General features: G+C 31.6%; 1 protein-coding gene across 1 annotated transcript; it reads left to right on the top strand.

The window, feature by feature from the left end:
* The first annotated feature begins 1,193 nt into the window (after positions 1–1,193).
* On the top strand, positions 1,194–20,206 carry LOC108917100. Its single transcript, XM_018723542.2, has 5 exons — positions 1,194–1,215; positions 3,543–3,707; positions 11,151–11,251; positions 14,043–14,196; positions 18,237–20,206. Exons 1-5 carry the CDS (start codon positions 1,194–1,196, stop codon positions 18,512–18,514), a joined length of 720 nt encoding a protein of 239 aa, XP_018579058.1. The 3' UTR covers positions 18,515–20,206.
* Positions 20,207–20,791: the final 585 nt, after the last annotated feature.

Below are 20,791 nucleotides of genomic sequence, written 5' to 3'. Positions count from 1 at the left end.
GAACTTCACAGTTTAGTTGACAAGAAAATATACTTTTCCAGTTGCAAAATGAGTTACTTATTTCTTAATTCTATTACTTAAACTATTACAAAAAAAAGTAATGAATATGAAAATTATAACCAAATGAAGGTCAAATAAATTAGACAACACAGAGCAGCTAGATTAGACGGGTCTTCTATTAAGAAGCTTCAAATGTATAAGAAAGCAAGTAATTTTTATTTTTCATAGTGATATTTTTATTCCAACACAAAATATAGATCATGAGGTTGAATATAAAAGACAATATCTTCCAAATAGCCGCCTCTACTTCTATTGCAAATTCCAATTCTTTATAAGAAATTTTCCATTACTTTTCCACATAATCAGGCCTATATCGCTAGTTCGAATATTGAGTTTGAGCGCTTCAATTGTTCCTGAAGCATTAGCGTACACTTTGTCCTTTTTTGTACTTGTCCTTGTCCTTGTCCTTGTCCTTGTCCTTGTCCTTTTCCTTTGTCTTTGTCCTTTCTCCCTCAGAAAGAAATCTATGAAATAAATATATTATCTAAGCTGCTAATCGATATCTCCGTGACGCAAAATGACACGGACAGGAAACAGCACACGTAATGTGACTATGGTTTCACGACTTATATGGCAAATAGCCCTATTCTGATGAAATTAAACATTTTCCGTGTTCAGTATTTCAATCGTAGGCCCAAAAAGTCAACCAGATTTCGCACAAAACTGTCACTTGTTGTGGATGGAGAGGTTGTCTGACAATCACTCTTGGGTTTTCGGAACACTAAAATGGGTCTATTCGCTAAAAATGATTTTCTTGAAAAAGCCAGTGTCAACCTCTTGCATTTTTAACATCTCTGCAGCGTTGGACCTGGATCTTTGTGCAAAATATGGTGCATGCTGCATTGTTGCCAGAGTTTTTCAATGGATGGACCATATTTTCACTTATAGACATAATAGCAATATTTTTGAGTTGAGTTCTTAACATCAGTAATCTGCCCTATGCGTTCAAATTTAATCACTAAAATCACAATTGCTGTACAAGAAGGCGCATTTCTGCAACCAAAACTGATACAGATTTTTCGAACTTTCTCCGTGGAATTTTCACCATTTTTCTATTGAACTTTTATTAATTCTAAGCGTTGCCTAAAGGAATGCATCTTTATTAATTGCGTTGTTTATAACAGCTACCAAATATGGCAACTCCATCTATCACAAGTAAGAAATGGTGTGCAAGTTAAAATGAAACCTCCGGAAGTTCCTTTGTTTATTTACTTCCATTTACAAGGAGGCTACGTGATGAAACAATCCAACAAGTAAAATGTGAAAACGAAAAGATCTTCGTGTAACAGCTATTTTTTAGGTGTTGGACTTTGTTAAGAGTAGTGTTAGACAACAAAAATATACCATATTTCTTTCAATAACTACATTTTTGAATAATTTCATTATATGAAGTATATGTTTTTGTATTCATTTTATTCAGACATATCATTTTTACTTTTTATTTTGAATAATTATTTACTACTAGATGTCGGATCCCAGTGATTTCATTCTTTAATCCGGCTCGCCATTTTTCGCAGTCAGCACATAGAGAAGTACGAGCCGTTTGTAAATTCTTCGTATAAAATTGTATGTGCCGCATTCTTCCAGAACAGTCTATATTGAACAGTTTTAGGTTATTCTTCTTCTGCGTTTGGCGTGCACCAGATATTCTTCTGCTGCAGCAAATACTAGACTAACATTGGTGGTGCGTGACGTCAGTTGGGTTGTTTTTATTCTGTGTGGTTAGATGTATTTGGCATATCTAGATTTCCGATATCGAAGAACTTGTTTTTATTTGATAAAATAAAAAAAATTGAAATTTATTTTAATTACCTTTATTATAAAGTAAAAATACGCGAGGTAATGGTAGAACATTTGTTTGTTGTAATAATAAAAGAATGTTACATGGCTATTACTAACACAATATTACTATATCACTATATTACGTATCGCAAGAATAACGTCCTCTTTTGAATGTAGTTTAACAATTTTTGTATCAATGTATTCCAGATGCAACGCTCATCTCATCCAAATATGTGAGGAAATTTATAAAAAAGTATACAGTCACGTAATACGCCTTACAATTTCTGAGCACATTTACGTCTCGTATTCCTCGATGTCGCATTGTAAATAATTTGTCTGAAGTTTTCTCTCCTTAAAGATGCTTTGTAGATATAAGTGTGCAGTAAAAAAATCTGTCTGTATTGTCTTTAAATATGTTTAGATATCTTTTACTTTGCTAGCATACTTTTTGAACAAATTTTCTCTTTTGTATGAACGTCTAATAAAATCGCGCTATAATATTTTACTTTAAAATTCATCGTAAGAAAGGTGCTTACAATCCTGCCTTTTACAGAAAAGTTTATATGAAAAGAAAGGATCAATAGTGTCTTGAAGGATATATCAGTACATGATTTGAACGAAAATTAATTTTGTCTGTAGCTATTTTCGATTAAACTACGAATGAAGAGGTTTCACTGAAACTGCCGGTTGTAAAATCGCAAATACACTTATTCAAATTAATAATCACATGAAATCAATATTTTATATTCAGGCTGAACATCTTATTTTTTTTAACTGTTTTACCCACAAATTTCAAAAATTTGTATAAAGTATTTATTCTAGTTCCACTTCTATTATAAATCACCCTGTAGTGCCTTCAGTCCAATCTTTTTTATAGAAAAGCCTCTCAAGAAGTGAAGGGTAACTTGATTCTAATGGTTTTAACTTGAGTTCAATCAACCTGAAATGTTATACGGTTTTCTAAAAGCTTCTGGCAGTCAAAGTTCAATACATTTTGTTTCTAGGTATACGTTTATTTAACTTATCCATTATTAAAGAAAATCTGGCATTAATAAAAAAAATTTTCATTTACAATGTATCAAGAATAATACTAATTTAGCTGTTTATATATTTTATTGGGTGACCATTTAAAACTACATTTTCTAATGAAACATATGGAAGATATTTTCCTTCGTTCGTATTTACAAAACAATATTCACTTTTTAACTTCTAAAAGTTATTTATAATTTTTATTTTAAGATCGCCCTAGTAAAATGAAAACTAACTTAGTGTTTGAATAACCTACCCCGCTTTCTTTGATGTGACATTAAGGAAACAAATATTTCCCAGACTTGAAATGAAAATGGCATAAATTAAAAAAAAAAATAAGTTTGAAGAATATTGTTTTAATCTGTATACTTCAATGATAAAACTATAAAAATTATTTATAGTCATGCACTCATATATCCAAGACAAGATCTTGATATGTGAATATAACAAGTATTTGATGTATTTAATGAAATTATCGATGATCAAAAACTGGCTTCAATAAGTAAATTTCAATCATATACTCAATTAAAGAAATATAGTATACAAGACGGAATCTGATTGTTTTAACACCAGAAGAAATAAACTGAAATTAGTGTTATTTCACGTTTCCACAATTGGCTGAAATAAGAAAAGTAGATAATGATATAAATATGTATATGTTTTTTTTTCAGTTGCGGTTTGGGTAGCAGGACTGGTAGCATCTATAGGAGTAGCGGTCCTTGGAGTTTTTTGTTTTCTCAGCGTACTTCAACTGGCAATGCTAAGTTCTAAAGAAAAAGTCATGTTGAAGTACAGTGTAGTCGTTATATCAAAAGTCGGAATAGGCCTACTAGCAGGTGAGAATAATTCATTATTTTAATTCTGTCTTCCATTAGTTATTTTATCTGCGATCGTTTCAAAAGTGACAGTTTCCAGTGTAAAAAATTGGCCTGTGAAATAATTATCTCTTTTTTTATTGCCAAAAATAATAACCATAGGTTCAATGATATTTATTTGTAAGAAATGTCCTGAGCAAATTCTGCAAAAGGGTGATTCCATTTCAACTGTCCCAACAAACGCTATATCTTCATGAAATTTTGCATAGAAATAGCTCTTCGTCCTAAACTAAATTGAGTAAAATATTAGACTCTAATATGTTTTTGCTCACAAGTTATAGGCTTTGGTTTACAGGGCCATCTTGCAACGAACACGCGCGTGCTTCAAAATCCCTTAACTTTGATTGCTTGTTTTTCCAGTTTGGATCAACGAAGAAGGATGATATTTAGCTGACTAGGACAAGTTTTTGTGCCAAATCCAGTCCTGCAAATAAAAAGGCAATTGTAGTAGTAGTGAAAAGGGGCGGCCTCAGCCTGGCAATTTGGCCACAAGTGGGCCCTTTTTGCCTACCCCGCCGTCCCATCACCTCTGACCCTCCTCGAACCTACCCGACGCTCCGATGAATGCCAGGATTTTGTTCCATGGAAGGTCTCTAACCTCAACCCCTTGCAGCTCTTCAGTACCAAGGACTTTATGTCTTATTCTCCCAAAGGCTGCATAATGTCCCAGAAGACAGAAAAGGGTGTCCTCCCCTTCTCCACATTTCGAGCATAGAGGGTCCTCCTCAATTCCTATTAAACTTAAATGCCTCCTAAGTCTATAGTGACCTGTCAGAACCCCTACCATTTGGTTTAGGGCTCTTCGACTAAGGCTCAGCAGCCATCTCGTCTTGAGTTTGTTAGGTCCATGGATAAAACTATGGACCTGCCTACACCCTCTATTTCTCCTCCAATCCTGACCTAAAGTTTGATAGGTCCATTTATTGAGGGCCCCATTGATGCAGCCTCGTGTAATTCCTAAGATTGGTTCAGGTCTCTGGCCAGGTCGCCTAGATCCGAGACGAGCTAATTGATCAGTCCTCTCGTTACCAGGGATACCCATATGGCCTGGGACCTGGGACCCAAACCAGCTCTACCTCTCTTTGTCTGGCCAATGACTCAAGAGCGTCTCCACATTCCTGGATATGGGCATTCCAGAGATATGGGCTGAGAGATATTAGCTCGGGGAGCTAATCGCTCTGAGCGCGGCCTGACTGTCAGAGCAAATAAAAATCTTCTCCTATACACAATTCCTTACCTCCCCCTTGCTTGCTACCATTAAAATAGCAAAAACCTCGCCTGGAAGACTGCGGCATACATACCCAGTGAAAAGATTTCCTGGATACCGCTGCCTTTCGGATTCCAAAAGGCAATTGTAGTCAAACCTAAATTGCAAATTGGTGTCAAAATTGAGCAAAAAAGTCAGTTTCTGAAATAATGACCATAATTTAAGCACAAATAACTTAAGATCCTGCAATCAGGCAATAATTTGCCCAAGGGTAGTCTATATTAATGTCTCTATGTGTGCTTAATTTCAAAAATTCAGGAGTTGTGCTTCTGAAAGCAGAGGATGGCAAAAATGCCAAAAAAAATATGCAAATTTTACCCTATCTTCAGCAGCAAAAATTGGAATGTGGTTCATCTTTAATTATTTTCTTTTTTGTTTCATTTGAAAGACCGTTGTTTCTTCTATCAAATTTATTGTTTTTCATTTTGTACCCCAGCCTTCTAAATAGAGAAATAGCTCATGTTTTCAATGTTACTCCTCGCACACAGTGCAGGATGATGGAAATTAAAACCAAAGGCTATTTCTGTGCAAAATTTCATGAAGATTGGATATGGTCGACTGGGAGCGTTGACATGGAATGACCCAAAATTCTTTAAGTCGTAATTAGTTACTGATACTGCTTGTTCACTTTCATCAGGGTAAAATACAAAAAAGCTTCGATATCATCAGCAAAGCAATACCACATACAAGATGTAAAATTGAAAGGAAAATTGGATGTATAAATAATAAACAATAAGGGCACTAAAATGGAACCTTGTGGGATGCCCTTATTGGTACTTACCACTCAAGATGTAATGGTCTTGTAAAGTGCAACTTGTTCTCGATTATGAGATAGTTACAGAAAATTTGCATGGCAGCAAATGAAATGTCATGGTTTAAAATTGCTAATAAAGTAATAATGTCCTTTAAGCAAGAGCCAAAAATATGTCATTAGTAAACTCAAGAGAGGAGCAAGTGTGTCTCATTAAAATCAAATTGAGCGTACACATGGAGTAAGCAAGCTTACGGCGACACAGGGAAAGAAGAGAGACAGTTTGAGAGACATCTTTCTCCCTCGCGCAGGCACATGATTGGCTAACGCTCGGGCGAAGGGCCTCAACAATGAGAAAGAGAGAGAACCTAAACTGTCGCTCTCTCTCCCTGCAGCGTCTGCGCTTTTTAACACGCGGTGCCTCCTCCATGAAGTATAAGCTACAAAGATGTACAGGATTGTTTAGATTAGTTGGATTTTTTACTTTCAGTAAAGGAATTGCAAGATTCTTTTTCTAAGAACAAGAAAAAACAGAGTTTAATAAACAAAAATTGTAACATGTGGAAGTAAAAATGTCATACATAATTTAATTTTCTATTAGGTTTGATAACAAAAGTTTAGGTACACAAATGCGATCTTAACCGATGCTCAGCAGTTTAAATGAGATATCCCCCTAATTTTAGCCTGTCTGTGACGGCCAAATGGCTATTGTGCTACAATGTACAAGTTCCTGTATCCACGTATCTGTCTGGCATTCATTTTATAAACGCAAAACACTCGTAGATACATAAAACGGTACAAGGAGCACCTATACAAATTGTCTGCACCCAACGGACCAGAATGTCTCTCTGAATACACGCTATATTCTGCACAGCAATATCCGGCAATGTACGAGCAAATAGATACTAGAAAATATGAGGTTTTATACCCGCAATTGTATGCAGCACGGGGCAGATCTTTAGGAAGAACAGCGTTAATCTTAAATGCTTTGTAGTTTATCAAAAAGGGTTCATATTAATGTATATCTGTCTCTATTTTTCAAGTATAAGTAATTAAGTAAACCATACCCCCAAACAGGAACAGTTAAGTGTTGGTTTTTAATTAATGTTCTTTTGCCTAATAAAAGTATAGTATTAAAAGAATCAGATCCAGATAAGAGGGTTTTTTCCTATGGAGTATGGCCCAATCGTCTTTTATTTTTGAGATAAGAAGTATCAAAAATGATTTTTTTTAACCAAATATTCCCATGTGTTTGTTTTTCCAAAATACAATTTATTTCAGTGAAATCTGCTGCAACAAGTTTTTGAGGGTACTAAATACGTCAGTGGTGTTAGTTGTTGACCATCTCCTAGATGTCACTAGCTAGCATTTCCTCCAGTGACGATTTGGGATGTAAGCTTCTTGAAGTTTGCTTGTTTACATAATCTGTTATTAAATCTAATACCTTATAACTAACTGTACTTCATAGACATCACCACCAGGTTTGAAATTTAAGTAAATATGTTTAACAAATGTTTGCTTGTATGGGTATGTCTACAGAATTTTAGAAAATAAAAAAAATAACGTACTAAATTTGTAACCGGTGACATTAAAAAATGTTGACATTATCGGCAGTAAATTTAAAATCAAAGGGGGAAAACGATCCGTCAATTCAAGGAATAAATTGACTGTTAATGAAAAAAGGAGTCGATGTCCAAACATGACCCCTATTTTGTGTTATCGATCGTTGTTTTGAATTATTTATACTGTGTATAAAGCTTAACATGAGGGGACTACAGATAGGGCAAATGTTGCAGTGCCGCAAAACAAAAAGTAAATATGCTAATGTAGGTGTTTCAGAATTATCAGAAGTATGAAAGAAGCTAAAAGCATTCAAGGACACTTATTTAAACATTATTTCAACCTTTTTTGGCATTGATATTAGATATTTCAGTTAACAAACACAGAATCTTAAAAATATAAAATTGAGTTCTTAACTCTGCTTTCTTTAATATTTTTTTCTTGTTTTTGACCAATATACAGTCGGTTACTCGAATATATCTTTGAATAGAACAGTTAATTTCTAATTGGCGATCAATACTTTCATGATGGCTAAAGCCTGATATCTAAAAACAAAAATTAAAGTAGGTATTTTTGAAATTAGAGATCCTTAAATTAATCTAAATTATTTATATGCACGGTACTCCAGTTAGTGGTTTTTAAATGATTTCTCTCATTGTTTCTTTCAAAGAATATTTTGGGTTAGAAATGAGATAGGTTAAATAAAAAGGTTTGTTCAATTTTTTCCCAAGAACAAACTAATGAAATGCACGACATTTCAATTTGAGAGCAGGGGCGTCCGCGCATGGATTACCTAATGCGTTTATAATAAATAATTTTATAATATTGTGGAATGCTTACCCTGTTCCATATTAAAAATCTGGATCAGCTCCGGCAAATATCTGGAACATTGCATATGTCTCCGCAGTAGATTCTTTAAGCGATGTCCGCAACGGAGAAAAAATATTCTGATATAACGAAAACGATTGTTCGACATCTAATAACATTATAGGTGCATATTTGAAGTAATCTCTAAAAGCAGTTAATGAATCCATGGGAGAGCCATTGCTATGAAGGTCTCTTAATCTGGAGAAATCTGGATTTTTTCTTAACACATTGTCAAACCTTCTCTGACGTAAACACTTTTCTCGACACTTAAGGCATATAGCACTGTTTGTATGTCATCTACTATTTACAGTGATTCATTTAACTATAATGCAGTATTTTCGTAAGTTTTTTTTTATAGCATCCGCAATTGGAACTGTGTTTCAATCCGCCTATCTTGAAATTTTATTTAGCTCTTCCGAATAGCAGCGGATTCTTTGGCATCGAATTGTAAAATTACGGATTTTATTTTGTGAAAATTTTTAAAATAATGAAATGATGCCTCTAACCACGTCCCCCATCGTGTAAGAATGGGTTGTGGAGGTTCTGGAACGCCAGGACACTGTTGGTGGAATTGATGAATACGTTTCGGGGATTTGAGAAACACTGCCTTGGTTTATGCTATTAATTATATACCTATGTATTTACTTTTTAAGACACAGGAAAAATTTTGTCGCTAAAGAAAAAACAAAAACTACTTACCTACCTACTCTGCCCTGTTAAGTCATAAAGTCGTAACTGTCAAATAGTTGATTTTGAGATAATTAGCATTTTCTCTAGTCTAATTTGCCGTGAAGACTATTACATTCAGAAAAGATATTTTTATTACATACTACTAATTTTTACTTGCAGATTTAGTTTTTTCACTTTATTTTGTTGTGCATACAGCCAGAGTATGATATTTGACACATACGACATTTTCTGTTAATAATGATGGAAATTGAAACTATGAGAAAAGTAGTATCTACAATAAATTTCAATTGTTCATTAATTGTTATTTGCCTATTACTATCAATTTTTAACTGACTTTGTTTCTTATAATTTGTGCAAGATGCTTTGATTTGATATTTACTCTTGCTGGTCTTGATTTTAATTTGATTCCGTTCAAATTTACTTAGAGCGTATTTTTTTCTTTTGCGTAATTCGCCTTTTTTAGTAAATTGGTCATTGCTTGCAGAGAACCAGATATTTTCAAAAATTTCGTCCATAATGCCCTTTACTACTTCTGAAAAACGTTCATTAGAAACACGCAATATAATATTGCTCAAAATGTTAACTCTTGGATTTTTTCTCCATTTTTATTGTTTCTGGCACTTAAATCCACCCACACATTTTTTAAAATATCACTTATGATACTGTTTACTACATTTACACTTTCTACAAAAACCTCCCCTTCTTTGTATAATGATGCGTTGTTTATGACCTTTATTTTTGTTTTTACATTTGCAATATCTTTAAAACTGTTACAATTACTACTACTACTACTACTACTATCACTAGCCCTATCCATTTCTTCCATATCTGGCTCATATTCGCTGCTACTACTGTCATCCTCTCGCTGCCTTTTTGAATAATTCAACTTTAAAAAAAAATCGATTTTCGCAGCAAATTGCTTGTTCAGAGCAAGAGCAACCATAACTTTACCCCGTTTACTCATATTGGAAATTGTTGGAAATTCTTAACTGTAACGAGAAAAAAAAGATACTGACCATTTACCATGTTTTTTAAATTTTATGTTATGTTTGACAATATGCATAATTAGATTAACAGGAACAAAAAATGTAATTACTTACTAAATAAACAATTCCGGGGATATAATAAATATTACTACCTCACACTTTAACAGTCTAGGAACAACGAGACTAATTAAAAACTGAATAATTAACACAGCAAATCATTGTTTATCTGCTAGCTAGTTACAAAGTGAATCTGACAGGTGGTAGATATTATTTTGTAGATGACGCTGTTGTACAGTTGTTAGACGAATTGGTCGTATCTGTGTGATAAATATTACATATACGACTTTTTATTCTAACATTTTCAGATACGACTTTATTTCTAACAAAGGCATGGACATTGTAGATACGACATTCACATTTTGAGGTATATAGCCTATAATAATAACAAATTCGTCTTTTTTTCTTAACAAAATGATAAAACTGATGTCGTGGAGTATTAGTAACCCTGTACTTGAAATTGGGGATAATTGCAGTTACGACTTTATGGCTTTATGGTCATTAGATTGCCGATTCCGGTTTTATTTGTTATACCTAGCGGCGCCGGCGCGGCGACATGGTGTTCCCTCACCCACCCTGCCGTATGTTAGTGAAAACAAACTAAAAATGTCGTACCTTAAATGACTAATTTTTAATTTTTTTAACTTGCAATATAGTTGCCACACATTTCAATAAACTTAAAGTAACACCAACACCACTCATTTCACAAAAAAGTTCAAAGGATCTTTGTTCTTTCTCTAGAAATACAATTTACAAATTTTTACAAAGTAACAATGGAAAGTCCGAAATACTTTTTTCAGGGGAACGAGAAGTTTTAGGGTTATTTTAGGTTTATTGAAGTGCATGGTAAAGTTTGAAAATTGCCCATTTTTCGAAAAAAATAGAACATGTCTGTTTTCTTAAACAACCATAGTGTCGAATTTCGAGGGTTCTTAGTGATAGAAACTTCCGGAATCTACGCTACTGACTGATATAAGAATTCAGCAGATTTATACTTTTAATTAGAAATTATTAGTTCTATAATAATCGTTTTTACAAATTTTTCGGGAACGCATAGAAACACATAGAAACCTTTCTATAAGGAAATTTTTTTATATATGAAAGACTCGCTCATGTACAGGCAATTGCCAAATATTGTACATATTTTAATTGTTATAAGAAAAAAAAAAATATTTTGAAATACTTTCAAAATTTTAACACACCCCATTTATTATATTATTTTTTAGCGTTGTTGGCGATTGCAGCAGCGGGTCTCTTCGCCTTGCAGATCGACGACAGGGAAAACAATGGCTACGAAATAACCCGAGGGCCTGCATTTTATATTCAGGTCAGTATCATGAGCGCATATCCTCCAGGTTGCTCAATAAATGGATCAGAAACATGAATACATCAATAACAAATATGTCTTGAACATCGACTGACATGTTTACATTTATTATTTATTAATTCACTACTGTTGATATTCATGGATAGTGTCACTAATACTTAATAAATACTTACTTGAAAGTAAGAAAATATTTGATGTAACATTTCGTATGCACATTTTTCACAGACAAGTTATTGTATGAAAATATTTTATCTATTAAACATTTACTTTATAATCCTTGAACATGATTTAAAATTTTTATTTTTCTCTGTTTATTGGTTATTTAGTATTTTGGAAATATTTAAAAATTAATCAGATGAACCCAAAAGATTCAGTCAAGGTATATTTTTGTGGAACTATTTTTGCCTAATGCAAAATCTCACAATGAAAAAATAAACAAATAAAAAATATTAAAAGAAGAAGTAATAATACAATTCACTTTAAATTGTCAAATTTATTTTAAAAAGAAAAGATATTCCGAGTGTAGACAAAAAAAATTGATATATTATAGATTGAATATAACACTTGACTGATTCTTTTGGCAATTGGTTTTATGGCAAAAAAATGCCTAGTAAATAGAGAAACAAACTAAAACTATGCCCTAAATAAATAACTACGGAAAACACAATTTCTCATATTAGTTATAGACTTTTGTGTTTACAATAGGTATAAAATACATACAGGAACAAATCCTACCTATGTTTAAATGCGAATTCTAAATTGACATTATTATTCCTAATATAATTCCGGTAATATCTATAGAAAAAGAAATATGTACTACTCCTTCAACCGTAGATTCATTGAGATGAAATAATGGATTTTTTTATGCCATTTTTAAAATCTAGATATGTCGTAAATTTTACAATAAAAAAAAATTGATAACTCCATTTAAATTTTGCACAGACATCTTTCTTCAAACGGAGAACCCATTCAACTCTTTAGGTCTTGGTTTATGAGATATTATAACTTCTTTGGATATGTGACAATTTTTTTGTTTGTTTTGTACATTTGGCGCATGACATTCTTTTAAAAAAATATTTATTTGTATATACTGCCTTTAATATTGTCCAGATTTCTCCTAATTTACTTAATTTCAAGAATTTAATTAACAATATTGAGATTTTAGTTATCTTCATTTCTATGTTACACCTCAAATAGTTGATATTGGAATTAAAAATTTGTACCAGATATGTACAGGGTCATTAATATTCTACCCCACTTTTCTTTTATATTTTTCTATATAGAGAAAACTAGTTTTATGTTTCATGAAATTTTCTTGAGATTTCATGGAAATATATAAAATAACAATCCTGTAACTTGAAAAGTTACAAATGCGCCCAAATGAAAAGTGGTATAAGGAAAGTTTCATTATTTGCACTCAAATGATATGTCAAGTCGTTTTTGACCTACTTCTTTGTAGCATCCTCTATTGCTAAAGTCAGATTTTAATTGTATTTGTACCTAGTTCCCTCTATAGAACACCTGTATATTTAACTCATTTTCTTTGCTTATTTGCAATGTTTTTATTACTTCCCTGAATTACTCTGAACTTTAACAAACTGTAGTTTTAGGTAGAAAATGTTACATTATCAAAGAGAAAAACACAACTACTGAACTCTGATAAAGTCAGAGCAAAACTGTTTGTTATATATTATCTTTAACGAATGACTAAAGTTCTAATAGCAAAATATCCGCAAAAACCTTTCCACAAACATCTAATAAGAGTGTCAGGATTATTTCACTAGTCTTATACGAGCTAATGTCAGAAACTTACTGACCGTATTTGTTTTGTAAGTAATCATTCAAGGAACAGTTAACTCACAAGTAAATTCCACTTTGAAACCACTACAAACTTTGATATTGCTAGCGCAAATTGAAAGGAACCTTTTCTAACAGCATCGCTGAAGAAATTACCAAAGAAAGCACGATTGTCGACAACTTCATACTTTTGAAATAAGATAAGGACACAGAAAGTTATTATTAGTAACCTCTATATTACAAAACTTATTGTGTACTTTATTTTTCAAGAATATATACCTTTCTACAATTGTACAGAACGTTTAAAAATGAGATGTACATATTGTACACACTTAAACGCACATTTATTTATTCATTTTCAATAATTTTTAACAGTGAGAATAATTAGAGCTAATATTTTTATAGATACTTCCATTCGATGTCAGTAGTACCACAACTTACTATTGCTGTACTTATTTTTATTCACTTGGCACATCGAATAGTTTTATATTTTTTCTTCCATTTAATGTGGCACATTAAATACAGGACTGTAGTTATGTACATATTATTATTAATATTCGGTACTGACGTCAAACTAATTTTGTACCGTGTACTATAATACGTCATTTGAAACTTTATAAATTTATCGATATTACCTCAAACAAATCAAGGTTAATAGCAACATGTACAATTATATTGCGTAACAATATGTATTGTATTTTCATTAAATTATTCTAATTTTATTGCATCGCTTGTGTAGCTCTATCCCTTTTATTCATTGTAAATAATATTTCACCGAAATAATTGACTTAATTTTAACATTACTTATTTCAGCTCAATAATTTTCAGGGATTCTATAATGTAAAATGACAACAGTAAATATATTGTATATATTATGAATGATATTGAAAAGATTCATAATTAATAATTTGGTTGATTGGCTCAATATTGCTGATTTATTTTATTTTGATTTTTCTGATTATTATCTATTTGAACACATCCTTTTTTGCTTCAGATCCTCCTAATAATTTTAAACTCAACGTTATTCGTCATGTCGCTATATGACATGTTCTTCGCTAGGAGGGAAGGGGGAGATCCCACCACTGTATCAGTACAAGCTGAACCTACCACCTACGGTAACCCAGGATTTAGGGATCAAAGGTCAAATGGTAAGTTATTCATATTTGTGGTTCAAATAGATTGTCGTTAGCACTGCTTTTTAATTTTTCTACTTCGATTTCACATCTATTATATTCATTCACTCAGTCAAGAAAAAAATAACATATTCGATAGCAAGCATATTATTGTGGATTATCCATAAACCTTTCAGCAGTGAGGTGACTCAAGAGACAAACATGTAATAATTAGAAGCTTGTTCAAATCAAACAGAACACGTACGAGTATGTGTCGATCGTCATTAATTTATTTTTTTTGCATTCAAACCAGTTTTCCTTCAATTATTTTTATATTCAATCCGGATTCTTGTTTTTCTTGCTAATCCTTTATTTACAATCTTTTGTACTATGAATCATAACACTGAATGTCAGTAGTCAACAATCGCAATGAACTCTGTGTGACATAAATCAGTTGTTTGTATTACTTACACCTTCGTTTTTACGTCAGTGTTATTTGCATTGTTTTTGTTTCTATTATAAAGATTTCCTTTAAGTATAAAGTCATTAATCATACTGTATTAGTAGACAATTACTGACGATTTGTTCTACCTGCGTAAATTACAATGCAAGTTGTCCTTTCAATAAGCGGTTGTAAACAATGTTTAATGAAATAACGTTGTTTTTTATTTACGTAATTCGAAAAACGTAAATTTGAAATAAGCATAACAGCTGTTTTAATAATAATTGAGGTTTATTCTATATTACTCATGTATAAAAGATACGAATTGATATTACATTTTTCTACGTAGACTCAAAATTTAAGCCTTATAATGAAATAATGAAAAAATAATAAACCTATAATAAATCAAATTTAATTTATTTACTTATTAACATTTACTTTCTTCCATCCACCATGCCGTTTGATGATTGTAAGATCAGTACCTTTATTGGCGAATAAAGTTGTTGAAGGGCGCCTCATACAATGGCCAGTATATGCTCCTGGATTTGCGATATTCAGGAATGCAGCAACTATTCGTCAATGTGTTGATTGCAACAGGCTGAAAAGTACATTTTTGATTGATGTATCTTAAAAAGAATCTGTCTTTTGTTGGGCGAATTGGGCGCAGAGAAATATATTTTCGGCATATTTCAACAGCATTCACGCGAAATCCTTCTTCTATAATAATAGTAAATTTTCTTGAAATGCCCGTCTTGGTGTTAAGTATTGAAACGTCCTGTACGTCATTAATTCTCAAATTTGTCACTTCGCAGCATCGACAAACACCAGAAACCTCCATTATTAGTGCAACCTAAAATAATTCAAAGTTCACTATATACCTAACAACATGTAAAAGGCAAAGAGATATTACCTTAATAATTAAATATTCTTTATCGGAAACTCCAGTCAAAAATTCTTTCAACATGTTCTTTCCAATACTGCAGCTTTTTTGCTTTGCATCCTCTCGATTCACTCTTCAAATAAGCAGTAAGCTTGTTATATTTTCCAATATCTATATTTTTGTAAACCCTTTTAGTAGCCTTTAACATCGAATACTTAGATGAAATTGCATATTTTTTCTTCAAATTTAAAAAATACGATAGCATGACTTCTTCATTTATTGCCATTACTCTCCTCTTTTTCCTCCATTCGTTAAATTCATCGAACACTTTTGCGTAATGTTCCCTGGATTTAGCTGGCAATAAATGGAAAATTGCTTCTTGAGCTTCTTCGAAAGCAGCCACAGGAACACAATTACTTTCTTGCATTTTTACCAAATTCGTATAGAATTGTATTAACTAATGATAATAAACAATGTAGGTATAGCAAACCTACCATGTTTCATTGAGTATTAGTAAGAAATACCAAGCCTTATACATAAATGTAAAAAGGGTATGTAGAGTAAAATGCTATATGTTTGATTCGATTGAAATTTTGCCTTTATAATGTAAATTTGTCAGTATAAAATGATAAACTAAATATGTGCCGAACCCTTAAAGATTTATCGACATGAAAATCTAAAAGCAAATTGCCTGCTATTTAAAGGTAATAAGATAAACACGGCGCCCGTACGTCATCCTCCTATCTGTTTCCCTTTACAAATTATCAGATCCTCCTACATAAACGTTTGATGAAGGGAAATACCGCTATCAGAAATTTGGGGTTATATTTTAATTCTAACAAGTCTGCGTAAACTATTTAATAATTCAGCGTTTACCTATACTTTCCAAAACTATTTCACCCTTTAGGTTTCCTCGTCCTATATCCGCATAGCAAAATTTATAAACTTAAGTTGAATGTAATTAGCAAAGGAGGTTTATGCATACACTGGAGTTTGAGAGATACCTTAAGTTCCAGAGTTCAGGAATAATCGTGTTATTTATAAAGCATTATTTTTTTTGGTGTGTGTCTTAAAATCTCAAGTTTTCTGGATGTCTTCGCCATAAATTCTCGGAAAAAATCCTCTGGCTCTCATTAAAAGTCTGATATTATTTGCGCAACTGCTAAATTTTCTTCGTTGATATTTATCAAGTCACGCCTTTGTTCCATTAACCTCCTGCTAATGTGATTCCCTACTTATTCAATGTAAACTTTATGACATATGCATGGGATGCTGTATATATCAGAACCTTAGAGTACATAATTATTGTAAGTCATCTTGGGAAAGACTGCTCCTATCCTCATTAAACTGTAGACAGTATTGCAGCTGTTTCCTTAACAGGCAGCTCATCAGTGCATCCTTGTGTATAGGGTAGATAGATTGTTGCCGGATCTTTTGTCCTTTTGATGGTTTGTTCTGTATTACTGTTAATGTATCCATTTTCTCTCGTAGACGATGTAGTTCCTTGCCCAATGCTCGCAGCTGGAGCATGAGTTGAATTTCTTTAAATACTGCCTAAATTGGAAAAAGCCTATTGGAACAAATGGTAAAACATAATTGGCTGTTTCAATTATATACAAGATGTTTCAAATAAAATATTTTTTGATTCTGTAAATGTCGGTTGATAGAGCTCTTTAATGACGCTAAATAAGAGAGAAGCAAATTGATAAAATGTTGATAGTGTCAAAAGAAATCTTTCTATGGCAACAACTTTGGAATGTAGTTTTCCCGATTCACACTTTAATTATTATCAAAATCAAAACATTTAATAATTTCAAAGATCAAACATGAACAGTTTCAAAAAGATTTAAAATTAGTTTAAAATTGCATTATTTCTTTATAAAATTACTCGAATGGTAGAACTGTTGAATTTGTTAGCTACACTATCTCTAATGATACAGTGCAACATTTTGATAAAAATTACAGTTATAAATTGCCTATATAGCTCTGCTATTAAACTATTTTATTTAAAACGGTTCAATGCATGAATGAAGAATAGTACAACAAAATTATGATTTATGGCGAGTGTAGGCGGAATACTGGAGCTGCAGTACGATTGTACTTTACCTAAACTAACGGAAAACTTTTAAAACTTGAAGATAAATTTTTTAACAAGAAGGAAATTTTTATTTGAAGAAGCGGATTCAAGGAAACTCGGTTGCAAATAAATTAAACACATTTCAGTTAGAATGTTGTATATCTTTTTCATCGTGTCAAAGAAATATTTTCACCAATTATTATTCCTTATGATCCGCAAAGAAGACTCAATTTTTTATTAAAGTAAATAATAATATTTTCAATAATAAGTTTTGAGTATCTTTAACTTAGTGCGATATCTCAAAAATTATTATAATTTCAAAATTTAAGAAAAAGACTCCAGAGTTCCTGGTATCGAAAAATTTTATTTGAGAACTGCGCCACCTACAATTTGCTTTGGAAAAATTTCACTTGATATTGATAATTGGCGTCATCGAGGAGCTTTTACAGAATTAAAGATTTTCCATTCGTGGTGAGGTTACCTGGTCAGTGAATTTTATGTGAATTAATGAATAATTAGCGTGCATTTTTGTAGAAATAGGTTGAATTTGATTTGAGAAAGGTAGAATGTGATTTGCAAAAGATTGACATTGATTTATAACAGGTTAAATTTGCTTAAGCAAAACTCATCTATTGGCAAAGACATTTTCAATACTTCATCCATTGTTATGATTTTAGGTGCTGGCATTTCGATGACAGATGCCAGTGGAAAACCCTACGTCTCGAACGGCAGTATGGCTTCCATGAACACCACTTCCACTACGGTGGGATCTACCAACGGGTCCACGGTAGGATCGTCCATAACCAGGTCGCCACTGCGATCCAGTCTGAAGAAGCCGAAGCCCAAGGAGGGACTGGGAATTCAGAATCCTGGATTTTCAGGAACGTCACCCACCATGTCGCGAAACGGTAGTGTCAAGAAAGTGAGAATACAGACTCATAGTACGGAAGTATAACACAAGTTGGACATGATTGTGTGAAAGGGGGGGTATAGATATAAGGTTTTTTTCTATATTTTGAGCAAAAGAAGTTACTTTGTCAATTATTTTAACGTTAGTCATTGAGAGAAAGTCAGGCAATTGATGTTTTGGGACTTGGCAATCAGCTTTTGTATGAAGAATGCAAGAGAAATTTTTTTATATGAATGTTCAATATTCAGTAATAGATTCTTAAATAATACTTCACAAAGATGATATTTATATGTAAATATTTAAAATTTCATCTTTTGTTTATTTTCTCATTAAATTATATCAAAAATTGTTATTACTACAGAATAAAATTCTCAATACTAAAAAACTTTTTCGATAATTAGCGTACCACATGTAACTCTTATTTTAGATTTAAGAAGTGTATGAATTTTCAAGAACGTCAGAATTTTGTACGAGATAAAAATTGAACATGCTATAAATTTCTATATACATATTTAAATAAAACTTTCTCACGATTACAATGGTACAAGGTTTGATGCATCTAGATCTTATAAACCGAAAATACAAACGAAAGAATGTGGGTAAATGTTATATATGCTAGCAGAATACTTAGTTGCCTAGAAATTAACATCGATCTCTAATAGATTGACTCTTCCGACCATATCTTCTAATTATTAGAGATAGAGCTCTCAAAAAACTTATGTACTTGAAATCGTAACAGTGTTTTATCTAAAAATGTAAATAATGTACAAAATACATTTAAAAAAATCTGTTTATTTTAATAGATTTGTTTGATATCATACTAATTTTTTCAGAAGTAGTATCAGTTTGTGAGGTGCAACTTATAGAGAAACACAGTGTTTATTCTGTTTTCTATTAAAATTTGCTCGTTTGTAAACATTAAAATTTTATTTTGTAATAGTCTTATTGTTTGCTTTATACACATTTCAAAGTACGTAACTAAAACAGTTAGTTAATAGCAAAATTAAAAACACTATTGTAAAAAAAATAATTTTTATCAGCCTCCATAAACACATACTTCCAATGTCATGTAAGCTACATTACAATTTAAAAAAAAATATATTCCGTAGGTATTACAGTAAAAATAAAGAAATTCCTTTATAAAATAATATTGTGACAAGGCGTATTTTATTTTGTTAATTCTTTTTGTTTTTATAGTTATTTTCTTACATGAACTGCTTTCCCTTTCTAAATTTCTTTTAAAAATATTGGAAATTGAAGGTTTCGCAAATATACAGGGAATTCTAAAGAAATTAAGTCAATTAAACACAGAATGTTTGAGTGAAAATAGCAAGACTTCTTATGTTATTTTATTTTTCATTTAAGCGCCATTTTTCAAACTATCAAAATAACATAATAAAGCGTTATTTTATTATATTAAGTTGAAATTTTGCACATAAAACAAAATTGGAGACTTGAATGGAGAAAAAGGATATTTTTTTTTAAATCAGATTTCTTGATTTCACTTTCTTCACACGATATTGATAGATTAGAATTTATAACCTTAAAGATTAATTATTTAAAGTTCTCAAATTTAAATTTACCTAAAAGTTTGCCAAAATTAAACCAATGTATTTAAAATACACATTCTAATAAACAAGCTAAGCCTTAAGCGTAGTTTAGAAAAAAAAGAATATATAACGTACGCAAAGAAGTTAGAAACCCTAAATCAAAATTTTGTAACAATCAAAACAAGAAAAAAAGAAAATGTCTGATTTAAAAAAAGTGTGTATCACAACTCTCTTTCTTCCTTCTATAATTTCATTTTTATATCAAAATACTTTTAATTGTAACTTTGTCGTCTTGAAGCAACACCTACACTATCACCTAAATAAAAAAATGCCATAAGGAATGTTTCAGTCACTCAAATAATCTGTGTTTAGGGTCTTGACATATTTTCTCGTAACACCCTGTGTATTAAACATAAAACACTTTATAACTTTAATTATTATGAATTATGTAGGTACGAATATATGTCAATACAAATTGCTATTGTATAAAAATTGATATAGTACAAACCCTTATATAGTGCATATTCCAATTTAGAAAAAAATATATAGTTGTACAGACCATTTTTTATTATCTAACAGTAAATACTAATTTGCACAATCTATTTTTATTAATTGCCTGTGCTTTGAAAAACAATATTTTGTTTGTTGTATTTATAATTCTTAATGTCCGTCCATTTGTTTAAGTGTAAAATGTTACTATTGATTTTGTGTTTAACACATCTATATATTTTATTAAAGCCGTTCACAGAATCGGTAGATTATTAATATATGT

Source organism: Anoplophora glabripennis, unplaced genomic scaffold (assembly GCF_000390285.2).
Source record: "Anoplophora glabripennis isolate ALB-LARVAE unplaced genomic scaffold, Agla_2.0 scaffold3, whole genome shotgun sequence".
Lineage (NCBI taxonomy): Eukaryota > Metazoa > Arthropoda > Insecta > Coleoptera > Cerambycidae > Anoplophora > Anoplophora glabripennis.
The sequence above is the reverse complement of the archived record's forward strand: the minus strand, read 5'-3'. Positions and strand labels throughout refer to the sequence as shown.

Bases quoted from the DNA above. Each gene is read 5' to 3' on its own strand.
- LOC108917100 (XM_018723542.2), top strand. From the start codon at position 1,194: ATGGCAACTCCATCTATCACAA. The intron at 3,708-11,150 runs GTGAGAATAATT...ATTATTTTTTAG, and splicing joins CGGAATAGGCCTACTAGCAG to CGTTGTTGGCGATTGCAGCA. The intron at 11,252-14,042 runs GTCAGTATCATG...TTTTTGCTTCAG, and splicing joins GGCCTGCATTTTATATTCAG to ATCCTCCTAATAATTTTAAA.